Source organism: Leopardus geoffroyi, chromosome D3 (assembly GCF_018350155.1).
Source record: "Leopardus geoffroyi isolate Oge1 chromosome D3, O.geoffroyi_Oge1_pat1.0, whole genome shotgun sequence".
Taxonomy (NCBI): Eukaryota; Metazoa; Chordata; class Mammalia; order Carnivora; family Felidae; genus Leopardus; species Leopardus geoffroyi.
Window position 1 is genome coordinate 22,602,418 of NC_059339.1, and position 14,693 is coordinate 22,617,110.

General features: G+C 47.7%; 1 protein-coding gene across 1 annotated transcript; it reads left to right on the top strand.

The window, feature by feature from the left end:
• Window positions 1–318: 318 nt before the first annotated feature.
• LOC123588383 (putative SEC14-like protein 6) lies at window positions 319–9,373 on the top strand. Its single transcript, XM_045459261.1, has 6 exons — window positions 319–362; window positions 3,766–3,871; window positions 3,948–4,087; window positions 4,179–4,399; window positions 4,589–4,701; window positions 9,350–9,373. Exons 1-6 carry the CDS (start codon window positions 319–321, stop codon window positions 9,371–9,373), a joined length of 648 nt encoding a protein of 215 aa, XP_045315217.1.
• Window positions 9,374–14,693: the final 5,320 nt, after the last annotated feature.

The following is a 14,693-nucleotide window of genomic DNA, read 5'->3' on the forward strand; positions in this document are numbered from 1 at the left end:
AGTCAATGCAGTGATCAATGCTGGGGCTCTGCAGACCAAGTGAAACCACTCAGTTCTCATCAGCCAGGGCCACTTAGCAGAAGTGCTGCAGAAGCAGGAGTGTGAGCCCAGAGGAACAATTCTGGCTCCAAGAGAGCCAGGGGATCACTGCAGCAGCTGGGGTTGGCCCTGGAGCAAAGGCCTGGATTGCCAGCCTATAGGGACTGCTAAGTAAGACCTGATTTGCATTTGTTTCTAACATCCATGTTTTTCTGATTATGATATCAGGGCACACTTCTATCATGGAAAATCTGGAAAGTGTAGTTAAAGAGAGGCACCATGAGGGTTATAGAAATAACCTGTAATCCCACCATCACCACGAGGTAACTTTACATATAATTATTTTTTCACACAATTGAGCTCCTACATTATATACTGTTTTGCTCACTGCTAATTTCAGGAACCTCTCTCCAAGTCATTAAAAAATTTCTTCTTTCCAGGGCGCCTGGGTGGCTCAGTCTGTTGAGAGTCTGACTCTTGATTTCGGCTCAGGTCATGATCTCAAGGTTTGTGAGATCAAGCCCTGCATTGGGCTCTGCGCCTGCCAGCGTGGAGCCTGCTTGGGATTCTCCCTCTCTCTCCTCCCCTCCCTCCCTCTTTCTCTCTCTCTCTCTCTCTCTTAAAAAAAAACCTTGTTTTGATCTTAAAAAAGATTTCTTCTCTAGTATAGTTGTAAGGCTGCAGAATGTTCCAGTGGGTGACTCTATGTGATTGATTTAAATACTCCCTTCCTGGGGCACCTGGGTGGTGCAGTCGGTTAAGCGTCCGACTTCAGCCAGGTCACGATCTCGCGGTCCGTGAGTTCGAGCCCCGCGTCGGGCTCTGGGCTGATGGCTCAGAGCCTGGAGCCTGTTTCCGATTCTGTGTCTCCCTCTCTCTCTGCCCCTCCCCCGTTCATGCTCTGTCTCTCTCTGTCCCAAAAAATAAATAAACGTTGAAAAAAAAATTAAAAAAAAAAATACTCCCTTCCTGGAAGCCCGACTTTCAGTTGGACAGAACTGGTTCCATCTGCTCCATGAACCTCTTGAATTATAAATTTGAGGACTGAAGAGTGGCTGGCAATGGTGAAGTGCTCTATTGTCACGTTATTATTATTTTTTTTAAGTTTATGGGGCACCTGGGTGGCTCGGTTGAGCGTCTGACTTCGGCTCAGGTCATGATCTCGCAGTCTGTGAGTTCGAGCCCTACGTCGGGCTCCGTGCTGCCAGCTCAGAGCCTGGAGCCTGCTTCAGATTCTGTGTCTCCCTCTCTCTCTGCCCCTCCCCCGCTCATGCTCTGTCTCTCTGTCAAAAATAAATAAACATTTAAAAAAACCATTTTTAAAAAAATAAAGTTTAATTATACAGGGGATATCTGAAAATATTCTCATTATAAAAAATCCAAACCTTTCTGATAACATTGAAGCCTCCTGAGCCCCCCAAAATAACCATTGTCACCAGTTTCTGTGTATCTTGCAGACTCTTTCAATATATTTCCATGCATACACACAGAAATATGCATATAAATATACAAAATATAATATAGAATAGGAGCACCTGGGTGGTTCAGTTGGTTAAGCGTCTGATTTCAGCTCAGGTCATGATCTCGTGGTTCGTGAGTTTGAGTCCCGTGTCAGGCTCTGTGCTGACAGCTCGGAGCCTGGAGCCTGCCTCTAATCTGTGTCTCCCTCTCTCTCTGCCCCTCCCCCACTCGCACTCTATCTCTCTTTCAAAAAAAAAATAAACATTAAAAAAATTTTTAAGAGTATAGATAGAATATAAACAATATAATAAAATAGAAATACCAAGAACACATGATTTAATATATTATAAGAATTATTCTGCAACTTGCTCTTTTTATTAGATAATACATATGGCTTGCAGATTTGTCCATCTGAGAATGTTTTAATACACCTCGTCCTTTTTAATGATTGTATAGTATTTCACAGGGTAGAGGGGTCAGCATTTACATAACCAGCCCACTAGGGGTGGACATTCAGGTTGTTTCCAATGTTTCATTATTACAAACTCTTCAATGTGGAAAACCTACACACTTTCCTTACACAAATGTGTGAGTGTTTTTCTCAGGTGGATCTCAAGAGGTGGGGCCACTGGGTCATGGGCTGCCTTAACTGAGAGGCAAGAAAACTGAACTCTAACAGAGAAGGGAATGGCTCAAAGTCACAGGTTGGTGACAGTGTGGAGATGTGACCTTTTGGGTTATCCACCTTATGGTTTTTTAAGTTTATTTATTAATTTTAGAGAGAGAGTGTGTGTGCATGCACAAGTAGGGGAGGGGCAGAGAAAGAGGGAGAGAGAGAATCCCAAGCAAGATCTGTGTTGCTGTCAACGCAGAGTTCAATGCGGGGCTCGATCCCATGAACCATGAGATCATGACCTGAGCCAAAATCAAGAGTCAGACCCTTAACCAACTGAACTACCCAGGTGTCCCTCCTCCTTATGTATTTTAAGTCATTCACAGTCTGAACCAGTAGTTCTCAAAGTGTGGTCCTGGAACCCTGAGGGCTCCCAAGACCCTTTCAGGGGGCCCTCAAGGTCTAAACTATTTTCATAATAATATCTAGATGTTATTTGCCTTTTTCACTCTCATCCTCTCAGTATATACACCAGAGTTTCCCAGAGGCTACATGATGTGTGATGACATTCTTGCTCTGAATCTAAGGGACTGCATTGGGTTTCTTTTATCACTGGTGTGGTAAGAATTTTTCTTTATGCTAATTGATGTTTTAATTTTTTGTTTATTTATTGCCTCCTGGTATCTCTTGCCCATTTTCTAGAAAAGTATTTTTGCTATTGATTTATAAGTGCTCTTTACATATTAAGTGCATTGACCTTTTCTGTCATATTTGTGGCATGTTCCCCAGTTTGTAGTTTTCCTGCTATCTTTGGCTTTTGACTTTGTGTTATGTTACATTCATGGGGCTTTTCCTTTGGTTTCTCCATTGCTTTTATGTTTCAGTAGTTCATACCTATTGTAGGATACGTTAGATATTTTCCTCTGCTTTTTTTTTTTAAGTTTGTTTGTTTTGAGAGAGAGAGAGACCACATGAGCATGAGGGAGGGGCAGAAAGGGAGGGAGAGAGAGAGAATCCCAAGCAGGCTCTGAACTGTCAGCAAGGTGCCCAGTGTGAGACTTGAACTCATGAACCATGAGATGATGACCTGAGCTGAAATCAAGAGTCAGATGCTTAACTGACTGCCACCCAGGTGACCCTACCTCTGCTTTCTTCTACTTTGTTCCTACAATAACATTCCTTTGTCTATGCACCACCATTGGCTATCTCAGAGCAGCTTGTGGGAAAACTGACACAAGCTTGCCCCCAGTTCTGGGGGTGGTGGAGCTGTAGATGCTGAGGGGAGAGGCTGATTGGAAGTTCAGTCTCTAAGGGAAAGGAAGCCCAGGTCAGAGATAGCCCCTCCTCGGCTTTGGGTTCCACGAGGCGCTAGTCTGAGTCCCTACTAAGATGGCCAAGGGGCCAACACCTGGACAGATGAGAGCAGGGTGCTGGGTCTAGAGGGGCAGGCCTGGGGGCAGGAACTGGTCAACACAGGTGCATATAGTAAACCCGCAGCCTAGATCTACAGTCTCTTAGCTTCTTCTCCTAGGGGCACCAGAAGCATGCCAGGGATAGGAAGCAGTATGCCACAGGAAAGCACTGGGCTTGGCGTCTCTTGCCTCTTTCAAGCCTTCCTGAGACCCCACAGGTCCCCTCTCCTCCTCCCACAGGCAATGGAAGCAGGAGGTGCCAAAGTTCATCAGCCCTGAGCAGCTGCCCGTGGAGTTTGGGGGGACCATGACTGATCCTGATGGCAACCCCAAGTGCCTGACCAAGGTACCGGGTGCCCAGAGGGTGAGAAGGGAGGGCTGATGGCTGGGCTCAGTGCTCACTCAGCAGCCCTCACCCACAGATCAACTATGGGAGTGAGGTGCCCAAGAGCTACTACCTGCGCAACCAGGTGAGAATGCAGTATAAGCACAAGATGACGGTGGCCCGAGGCTCCTTCGTGCAGGTGGAGAACGAAATCCTGTTCCCGGGCTGTGTGCTCAGGTAGGGATGGCAGCCACTCCACACCTGGGCCCAGCTGGGAGCAGCCTGGAGCCCCGGCGGGTGGTCATTAGTAGGGCCCTGTCCCCTGCAGGTGGCAGTTCGCATCACATGGGGCAGACATCGGCTTCGGGGTTTTCCTGAAGACCAAGACGTGTGAGCGGAAGCGGGCGGGGGAGATGGTGGAGGTGCTCCCCATCCGGCGCTACAAAGCCCACCTGGTACCTGAGGACAGGAGCCTCGCCTGCCCCAAGGCTGGCATCTGTCAGTATTGGCAGCGAACAGCTCCACTAGGAGCTGGGGGGCTGGAGGCAGGTGCCTCAAGGTGCATCCAGGCTTTGCCACGTGGGGGCCCCTGGCTCCGGTAGACACAATGTATAGCCGGCTTCAGGCTCTCAGGCATGACAATGGCTCCCTGGTCTGGGTCCTGGTACAAGGATTTACACCATGGAGGATGAGGTCCTGGGTGGGTCACCCTGTCTGAATGTCTGTCCCTCAACGCAGATGTCTTGAGGTTTGATAACACTTATAGCCTAGTTGATTCCAAACACATCAACTCCACTGTGGAGGTGCTGCTCACTGACCACACCTTTGTGGAGAAGACGGAGAGATCCAGGGCAAACCTTGTGGCTCCCACAGCCTCCCCTTTGATCTCTGGGTCCACAGTGAATTCACAGCCTTCCCTGGCCAGACCCCCTCCAACCTCCTTAGGGATAGGAAACCTACAACAGCTGCTCCCAGCCCATCTGTCACAGTGGGTCTGCGTCTTAGGACCGTGTCACTGCTGGGACCGTGTCCCGGTGGCCAGACAGCCACAGCGAAGCAACCAAAACACTCTATCCTCCTGGGACCTCAGGCTCAGTGAAAACTCTAGGCTCTTTTCTATGAGCCAATACCAAGTGATGAGTTACTGTTCTAACACTTGAGGTATAGTAAGACCAACAGATCTGGAAACAATTGCTGTTGAAAAGATAATTTATTACTCACAGTTCCCAAGAGGAGGAGATGGAGATGCCAAGCCACAGAGAGCCACATGGAGAAATCGACAAATGGAAGAAACGTCAGGGTTCCTCGTGAGGTAGAGGGGGAGAGGAACTGGGTGGGAGTTTTGGTTATGGTTTTCCCTGGAAGGAATGGGTGCGGCGGGGAAATCATTAGGATTAGCTAGTTTGCATAATGTCAGCAGGCTCTGGGGCATAGGGACTGCCCCAGGTAATAGGGTGATCAGGGCAAGGAAATAGTGTGGCCCTAAGTGCTAGAGCCAGCACTGGAGGTGGTTGGAGTGTAGGCTCTGTATTAGTTGGCTTGCATTTGAAAAGCACAATCCTGGGTGAGTTGTTTGCTATCTGTAGGAACTAGCTATCCCTGGGAGACACAGTTCCTCCCGGGGTCAGCAAGGCCCCAGATGTCAGAGCATCAGAATATAGAAAATAGAAGAGGGGCGCCTGGGTGGCGCAGTCGGTTAAGCGTCCGACTTCAGCCAGGTCACGATCTCGTGGTCCGTGAGTTCGAGCCCCGCGTCAGGCTCTGGGCTGATGGCTCAGAGCCTGGAGCCTGTTTCCGATTCTGTGTCTCCCTCTCTCTCTGCCCCTCCCCCGTTCATGCTCTGTCTCTCTCTGTCCCAAAAATAAATAAACGTTGAAAAAAAAAAAAGAAAAAAGAAAATAGAAGACAAGGTTGATATAGTTAATACAGAAGACAAGGCAATACAGCAATCACCACTCTGAATTGAAATTCAGCTTCAGGGGCACCTGGGTGGCTCAGTGGGCTGAGCTTCCAACTTTGGCTCAGGTCATGATCTCATGGTTCCTGAGTTCGGGCCCCACATAGGGCTGACTGCTGTCAACCTGTCAACGTTAGAGCCCGCTTCAGATCCTCTGTCCCCCTCTTTCTGCCCCTCCCCCACTGGCATTTTGCCCAAAATAAATAAATATTTTTAAAAAAGGAATTCAACCTTAGAGCTTTCCCCATCTAGAAAGAAATTTTGACTCATAAACTTTCCATTCCAGTGTTAGGGCATCTGAGAATGTCTTCATTGTCTGGTTCTCCATCTAAACTCTCCATTAAGATTTTATTTTATTTTATTTTCAGTTTATGTATTTATTGTGAGAGAGCACAAGTGCACAAATAGGGGAGGGGCAGAGAGAAAGAGTGGGAGAGAGAGAGAATCCCAAGCAGGCTCTGCACTGTCAGCGCACAGCCCGACACAGGGCTCAGACTCACCAACTGTGAGATTGTGACCCAAGCTGAAGTTGGAGGCTTAACTGACTGAGCCACCCAGGCACCCCTTCATTAAGATTTTAGACTCAGTCTCGGACTGAGCTGATGTCAGGTCCCACAGGCGCATTAGGTTAGATCTCAACAGAGATTCTGGCCTAAGCATTCCACTACTCACACACATTGTCCCCGCTTGCTGTCAGTATGGTTGCCAGCCAAACTACTTCTTTCATTGGCCACTTGGCAAACATGGCCAAATATGGCCACCTGTGCAAATATGGAAATGTGGGCATTCAACAGGTGTTTCTTAGTGACCCCACATAGGCTCCTAGGGGTCATTGCCTTCATTTTTAAGGGCTCACCATAATCCACCCCTACTCAACAATCTGTCCTAGAATTTTGGTAGCAAGTTTACTCAACTGATTCCTGATTGGCTGGTTCCTACCATCCTCCATGATTCTACCATGTTATCTCGCACAGACGGCACCAAGGAACTGGGGTTGGCAGGGAGGGGAGGTGGTTGAGGGAGGTTAGCTGGAGGTGCCATGTGGGCTGCAGCTTAGTGGGGGAGGGGAGGGCACTGGGGAGCCAAGGCAAGGGTCGAGGGGTTTCCCATGATCTGCCATATCCCACCTATCACCCCATCTGCTTCTAGCATCTGCCCTTGCTACAGTCTTCTTGAAACGTGGGCCGAAGGCCAGAGCCATTGGCCAGATAATGGACGTGTCCACAGCTGTCCCCACCTGCCTTCTCTCCCACTGTCCCCCCACCCAAAGCCTCCACTCCAGGCTCACCCTCCCCTGCCCCAAATCTCTGTCTTTGTTCAAGCTGTCTCCTCACCTAGAAGGCCTGCCTTTCTCCCCCTGTACAAATTTTCTCTCCCGCAGGCAGTGCTGAGTCAGAGTGAGGGCATGTACTTAGTAACTTATACCTGTGAGACTCTTTCTTTTTATCATACAATCCCGGGAGCTTTGACAAACGCATACAGTCCCATAACCACTGCCACAATCAGGACACATAGCAGCTCCATCACCCCCAAATTCCCTCCTGCTATCCCTTTGATGAGGTTTTGGAGTGGTGGGGGTCTGGAGCTGATGGCCAAGAAAGAATTCTTGAGACATCTTTGGTGCAAAAAGGTGATTTTTATTGAAGCACAGGGACAGGACCCCTGGGCAGAAAGGGCTTCACTGGGGTTGTGAGGAGTGACTGATCACATACTATGGAGTTGGGGGAGGTAAAGGCAAAAGGGAGGCCTGTAAAAGGACTTTCATATGCTTCTAAGATAATGGAGGCTTTGTTATTGTCCCGGTAAGGTTGTTTTCCCTCTAGTAAGACATTAACATTAAGACAGTGGGCAGTTGGGGCACCTGGGTGGCTCAGTCAGTTAAGCAAGCGGCTGACTTCAGTTGAGGTCATGATCTCATGGTTTGTGAGTTGGAGTCCTGCCTTGGGCTCCGGCTAGAGTTCCAGCCTCATATCAGGCTCTCTGCCCCCCACAGGGCTCTGCATGCTGACAGTGCCTGCTTGGGATTCTCTCCCTCTCTCTCTGCCCCTCCCCGACTTGTTCTCTTCCTCTGTCTCTCTCTGTCTCTCAAAATAAATAAATAAACTTAAAAAAGAGAAAGACAGTAGGGAATTGCTGGAGAAATGTTATACTCTGTATATGCCTTAAGTCAATGAGCAACAGGTTATAAAGAAATTTAATTTTACCTACCATTTCCTTCTTGTCTTTGTTCCCCACAACACTATGGAGGGGGGGGGGTGATGTTGGGGCTCCAGGAAACTGAGTCTATAGGTTTCTGGAGATGAGGCTATTGATAAGATAGCCTTTTTCTTGTAATTTACTAAGACATTTGTAAACTGACGGAGACTCAGGTCCTATGTGACTGTGATCTCGATCAGTTAACCATTTGTTTTCACCTCGTAGCTTTAGGGCAGCCAGGAGCGCCTGAGGAACATCACACATATCTCATGGGGTGGGGGAGAAGGGGGTGGTGTTCGCTAGCTTGTGCTTTGTCCTCAGCTTGCCTTATGTTCCCTCATCACCTTTGTGGCCAACCCCTCCCCCAGCCCAGCCCTGACAACTGCTGATCCCCTCCCCCAGCCCAGCCCTGACAACTGCTGATCTGTTCTGTAACGCTGCAGTTGACTTTTCCGAAATGCCATGCGGATGGCATCATACAGTATGTGGCCTTTTGGAGCTGGCTTTCTTCACTCGGCATACTGCCCAGAGATTCATCTGTGTTGTTGCATGTGGTTGGTTCCTTTTTGTGGCTGAGTAATATTCTGTTGTGCCGATGCACCACAGAGTGTTTATCCGTTTCCCAGTTGAAGACTAGCTGCGCTTCCAGTTTGGAGCAATGACTAATGAAACTGCTAGGTGCATTTGCGTCAGGTTTTTGTGTGATCCTGTCTTCATCGATCCAGGGTAAATGCCCAGGGGTGGGATCACCGCTGAGCTGCTGGTTGGGGTATGTTTAATGTTGTAGGAAACTGGCCAACTGTTTTGCATCACTTTGCATTCCCACCAGAGTGTTTGAGTGCTCCGTTTGCTCCACATCCAGGGCCTTGGTATTACTAGTTATTCTGGTGTAGCTACTCTAGAAGGTACGTGGTTATGTTTCTGTGGTTTTAATTTACATTGCTAATGACTAGTGATGTTGAGCATCTTTTCGAAAATAGGGCACAGTCTGTGAGATAAGGCAGACCCAAGTTCAAGTCCTTTTTCTGGCACTTGTCTGACCTTAACCAGATCTCTCTGAGGCTGTTTCCTCACTGGAAAGTGGGGAAGCCAACAGTACTTAGAGTGGCTGCTATGAGGAGAAATGAGAGCCACAGGCACAGAGCAAGTGGGTGGGGAACAGCAGCTACTAATGGGTGCTGATAACAAGTGTTAGAGACCTACCTGCCCCTGTCCCACAAGCCTTGCCCAGACAGCTTCATCTCCCCTGCTGTTCTCCCCCTGGCTAGCCCAAAAGTCCCTCTGTTATTTACCCCGGCTCTGATCTCCCAGTGCACTCCGGTGCCCTCCACCATCTCCCCCCACAGCTGGCTGCTGGCGTCCTAGTGTAGCCAACCCTGACCCTGATCTCTTGCACATAGGACTCAATGACCCCCCCCCTTATATCTGCCCCTGAATTTTACCTTCTCACTTACCCTGTTCCTGGACTTTCTTCTCTTAATTCAGCCAATAGCTCAAAACACCTGCTCTCCTCAGGCCATTAGAGAGCCGTCCCCCATTCCCCCCTGCAGGGACTGCTTGGCCAGATCCGGGGCACGTGTCTTACGTTCTCTGTGGCCCCGTCCAGCCTGTGCTGACTCAGTGCCCATTTGCTTCCACTGCCATTAGCTTGTGAACTTACACATCTTTCCATAGACTCTTTGCTCTGGATGGTGAGTGCCCCTCCAGACCTGGGAGAATCATCCTTAGTAAATGATCTTGCATCTATTCCAACTCAACAAATTTCATGGAGTGGTAACGCAGACTGCAGCCACCCACTTGGGCTCTGGATGCTGGGCATTAGGTCTGCGAACTATCCGGCTCTCAAAATATCCCCCATTCTGGGGTCAGTGCAATCTTGGCCATGAGGCAATGACTCTGGCAGCAGGGTAAGAAGCCCCCTTGTGCAGTGCATGTCCCCCCCCCCACCCCTGCTGCCTTGGCCAGGCCTGGGATTGTCCACTCACCCTGTCCACTCCAGGATACCACCACCCTGCAGCCATATAAGAGGCTGCTAGTATACCTTAGGGGCAGAGAGGAAAGAAAGCCTAGAGGTCCTCTTCTGGGAGCACACATGGCCCTTGGCCAAGACCTGGGTGGGCTCCTGGCCTGAAGGACCTATTGTAGGCAGCTGAGGGTTGGCAGTACATGCAGGAGCTCCTGATGTTTCCCATCCACAGTTTCCACTGACCGTCTCCAGCACTGGGCCAGTGCAGGGCATGGAGCTGTTGGATATTGAATGAATAAACGATGCCAAGTTCCTCCTCCTCTGCTGTGTGTAAGGCTCTGATGAATTTCTGGGATGCTCTGCTAAGAGGCTCGTCCTCTGCACCATAACCCCAGGGGCTCCTGTCACATCCATGGTCTCCTGGGCCCAGGCTTCAGGCTCTCAGTCAAAGGCAGCCTCTGTGAGCAGAAGCCCCCCATGTTCTGCAGCCTGAACTCAACAAGCAATGGGTGTCCGACCAGCCTCACCACCAGAACAGGCCTAGGGGCTGAGCCTTCCCGAGTTCAGGCTTCAGAAAACTAGTCCCCCTGCCAAGGACTGGGGAGGCTTTGGTGTGGCTCCACTCACAAGGCTCTTCCACGTCCTTGATGCTCATTCTACAGCTCCTGCCTCTTCTAAAGGGTCCCTACTCATCCTTTTGTCTCTCTTTCTGTCTCCTCAATCCTGCCCTACACTTGGGCTTAACTTTCTATTCCAAAGACCCTCTCTTCCTGTCTCTCTATGCCTTCCCACTGAGCATGTCCTGTCCAGAGGAGATGGCCAGGCCCCACGGGGCCTATGTGCTGACACTTCCCAGATGGGACACCTGGGGTTGGGGAGAGCAGGGACTCCAGAGTCCTGGGCTCTTTGTCTGTGCTTCTGCCTTTAAGAAAAAAAAAAATCGTGTTTCTCAAAATTAAAAAAAAATTTTTTTAATGTTTGTTTATTTTATTTTTTTTTTTTAATTTTTTTTTCAATGTTTATTTATTTTTGGGACAGAGAGAGACAGAGCATGAACAGGGGAGGGTCAGAGAGAGAGGGAGACGCAGAATCGGAAACAGGCTCCAGGCTCTGAGCCATCAACCCAGAGCCCGACGCGGGGCTCGAACTCACGGACCGCGAGATCGTGACCTGGCTGAAGTCGGACGCTCAACCGACTGCGCCACCCAGGCGCCCCATGTTTGTTTATTTTTGAGAGAGACCGAGAGACAGAGAGACAGAGAGTGAGTGGAGGAGGGACAGAGAAAGAAGGAGACACAAAATCCAAAGTGAGCACCAGGCTCTGAGCTGTCAGCACAGAGCCTGATGCAGGGCTCAAACCCATAGACTGTGAGATCATGACCTGAGCCAAAGTTGGCTGCTTAACCGACTGAGCCACCCAGGTGCCCCTGTGTTCCTCAAAATTTAAACATAGAATTGTCATATGACCTAGCAATTCTACTCCTAGGTAGATACCCACAAGACTTGAAAAACAAGGGTTCAGGGGCGCCTGGGTAGCTCAGTCGGTTAAGCATCCGACTTCAGTTCAGGTCACGATCTCATGGTTCGTGAGTTTGAGCCCTGCATTGGGTTCTGCTGACAGCTCAGAGCCTGGAGCCTGCTTTGGATTCTGTGTCTCTCTCTCTCTGCCCCTTCCTTGCTACTGCTCTGTCTCTCTCACTCTCTCAAAAATAGATAAACATTTAAAAAATTGTTTTAGAAAAACAGGGGTTCAAACAAAGACTTGTACACCCAGGTTCACAGCAGCACTATTCACAATAGCTAAAAGGTAAAAACAACCAAGAGTCCATCAATAGATGAATGGATAAATATAATGGGTATATCTACACAATAGAATAGTATTCATTCATAAAAAGGAATGAAGTACTGATGCACATTATAATATGGATGACCCCTGAAAACATTGTGCTAAGTGAACAAAGCCACACACAAAAGATCACATATTGTATGATGCATTGAATGTGAATTATCCAGAATAGGTAAATCCAGAGACAGAAAGCATATTGGTGGTTGCCAGAAGCTGGGGAAAGGTGGGAAATGGGCAGTGATTGTTTAATGGGGTTCTCCACACCTGGATGGCTCAGTCAGTTAAACATTCGACTTCGGCTCAGGTCATGATCTCACGGTTTGTGGGTTCAAGCCCCGTGTCAGGTTCTGTACTGACAGCTCAGAGCCTAGAGCCTGTTTAGGATTCTGTCTCCCTCTCTCTCTGCCCCTCCCCAGTTGTGCTCTCTCTCTCTCTCTCTCTCTCTCTCAAAAATAAATAAACATTAAAAAAATTTAATAGAGTTTCTCCTTTTGGGTTGATGAAATGTTTTGGAACTAGGTAGAGGTAGTGGTTGGACAACATTTTGACAAATAATGCCACTGAATGGCACACTTTAAATTAGTTAATTTTATGTTATGCAAATTTTACTCCAATAAGAAATTTTTTAAAAATAACATTTGTGGGGGCACCTGGTTGGCTCAGTGGGTAGAGCATGTGACTCTTGATCTCAGGGTTGTGAGTTTGAGCCCCACATTGGGAGAGAGTTTACTCAAAAAATAATAAGTAAATAAAAATAAAATAACACTTGTGGATTCCTTCATCTCAAATATATAAGCAATACACATGCAAAGAAATAAAATCCATGGGGAGATACGAGTTGGCCACACAGTCATGGAAAAATAAAGAACTACATAAAGAACAGAAGGGCTGACCAACTTTATAAAGTCAGACTTTATAATAGGTGAGAAGGGGGTCAAAGAAGGGGCCACACACAATAACCAAGAAGAAGGATGTGTCAATAGTATGTTCCAAGACTGTGCAGTCCAATACAGTGGTAATCAGCCACGATTTAAATTTAAACAACTAAAACAAAAAATTCAGTTCTTCAGTTCATTAGCCATATTTCAAGGACTCAGTAGCCACATGTGGTTAGTGGCTGCTGCAAAGACTTTCTCCTTGACCATATTCAGCATGGCTTCTAGCTGCTTGTGCCCGTGTCCCTAGGATTGCCCCAATTCCCTTAAAATGCCCACTGACAAAGCTTGCAATTATAAATCCTTTCTCTACCCCTTTGAGAGGTAAATCATCTACCACCCAAAACTATTGCATCAAGGACCTGAAAGCCATCTCTTTCAAAGTCAAACATTCAAGATGACTTTTGGTCCTGCTCCCAGTTCCTGTGGGAGGTAAAAGCCTAAGTTGGGGGCTGGGAGTGAATGGGAGGGAGGATGCTTACTCCAACTAGCACCACTACCTCCCTAAAAATACAAGAATTTTGTTTGCCTTAACTAGTTAGTGTCTGGCTTTGTTGCTCCTTGGCATTACCAAGTTAGACAGTGTGGACATAGGACATGTCCATCATTGGGGAAAATTCTATTGGGCAGTGCTATATAACATGATGACATCACGAAATCTTCCCAAGGGGGGGGGGGGGCCCTGAGCCAAAATGATCCTTTATCTCCTTGGAGAGGACACCTCCAAATAGCTCAACCAATGAAGCAGAATATTTAAAAAGCAAATCAGACCAATGATTCATAATAACAGAAAAGCATAAAAAGCCATTTTGGAGAAAGGAAGGGCACTTTAAATTGTAAACAAACAAGTGAACCGTGTGTAAAAGGTGTGAACTTTAAGTCTGACTGAGGTAACAAGTAAAGTTTATAGACAGTCAATTCAGTCTGGCTTTAAGCCCCTTGGAAGAAAACCCCAGATTCCGTGCTCCCCTAGTCCAGTTAATTGGCCTGTAACTCAGAACTGTGACACCAAGAAGTATTTACATTTTCACCTGGGCCTATTCAAATTACAACTCCAACAAAATAATTAAAGTGTAACATTGAAATTCAGCAGAGATGTAAAATTATAGAGCTGTAACCTTGTGGTTATGTTATAGGAAGGTATGAAAGAAGTATAGAAATAACCAATAAACAAATGAAGTTCAAGTGGAATATTTAGGAACAAGATTAAGTATTATTGTAGCAATTTTGAGAATCATTGGATTTCTGCCTTTGCTGTTCAAAGTATTTGAAGTGCTCAAAATTACCACTTGTAATGAATTGGTAATTTACAGGTAGAGTATAACTCCCACAGACCAGTCAGGCACTGAGCAACTTTCAGCCTTCATATTCCCCAAGCAAGTTTGCCAACAGGGTGCCGGTTTGGGATAGAGGTGAGACTCTGACCTGTCCCTGATCACTGTTTGCTCTCTGTTTCCTCTCCCACCTCCACCATGAATTTATGCAATAGCCTCCTGACCAGTTTCCTGCTCTGAACATCTGCTCTGTCATTCTTCACTTGGGCCCAGGGTTATCTTCCTGGCACAGGGAGAATCATCAGTTTCTGCCTCTAAAGCTATCACTTTCTTTTTTCCTTCCTTCCTTCCTTCCTTCCTTTCTTTCTTTCTTTCTTTCTTTCTTTCTTGAGAGTGGGGCAGAGGGAGAGGGAGAGAGACAATCTTTTCCTTTTAATATTTATTTATTTTGGGGAGAGTGCAAGCAGGGGAGGGGCAGAAAGAGGAGGAGAGATGATCCAAAGTGGGCTCTGTGCTGACACACTGATAGCAGTGAGCCTGATGTGGGGCTCAAACTCATGAATTGCGAGATCATGCCTGAACCAAAGTTGGATGCTCAACAGAGCCACCCAGGTGCCCTGGGAGAGAGAGAATCTTGGGCTCCTTGCCCAGCACAGAGCCTGATGTAGG

Coding starts and splice junctions, on each gene's coding strand:
- LOC123588383 (XM_045459261.1), top strand. CDS start 319: ATGAGGGTTATAGAAATAACCTGTAATCCCACCATCACCACGAG. Junction 3,872..3,947: donor ACCCCAAGTGCCTGACCAAG/GTACCGGGTGCC, acceptor CCTCACCCACAG/ATCAACTATGGGAGTGAGGT. Junction 4,400..4,588: donor AGCTGGGGGGCTGGAGGCAG/GTGCCTCAAGGT, acceptor CCCTCAACGCAG/ATGTCTTGAGGTTTGATAAC.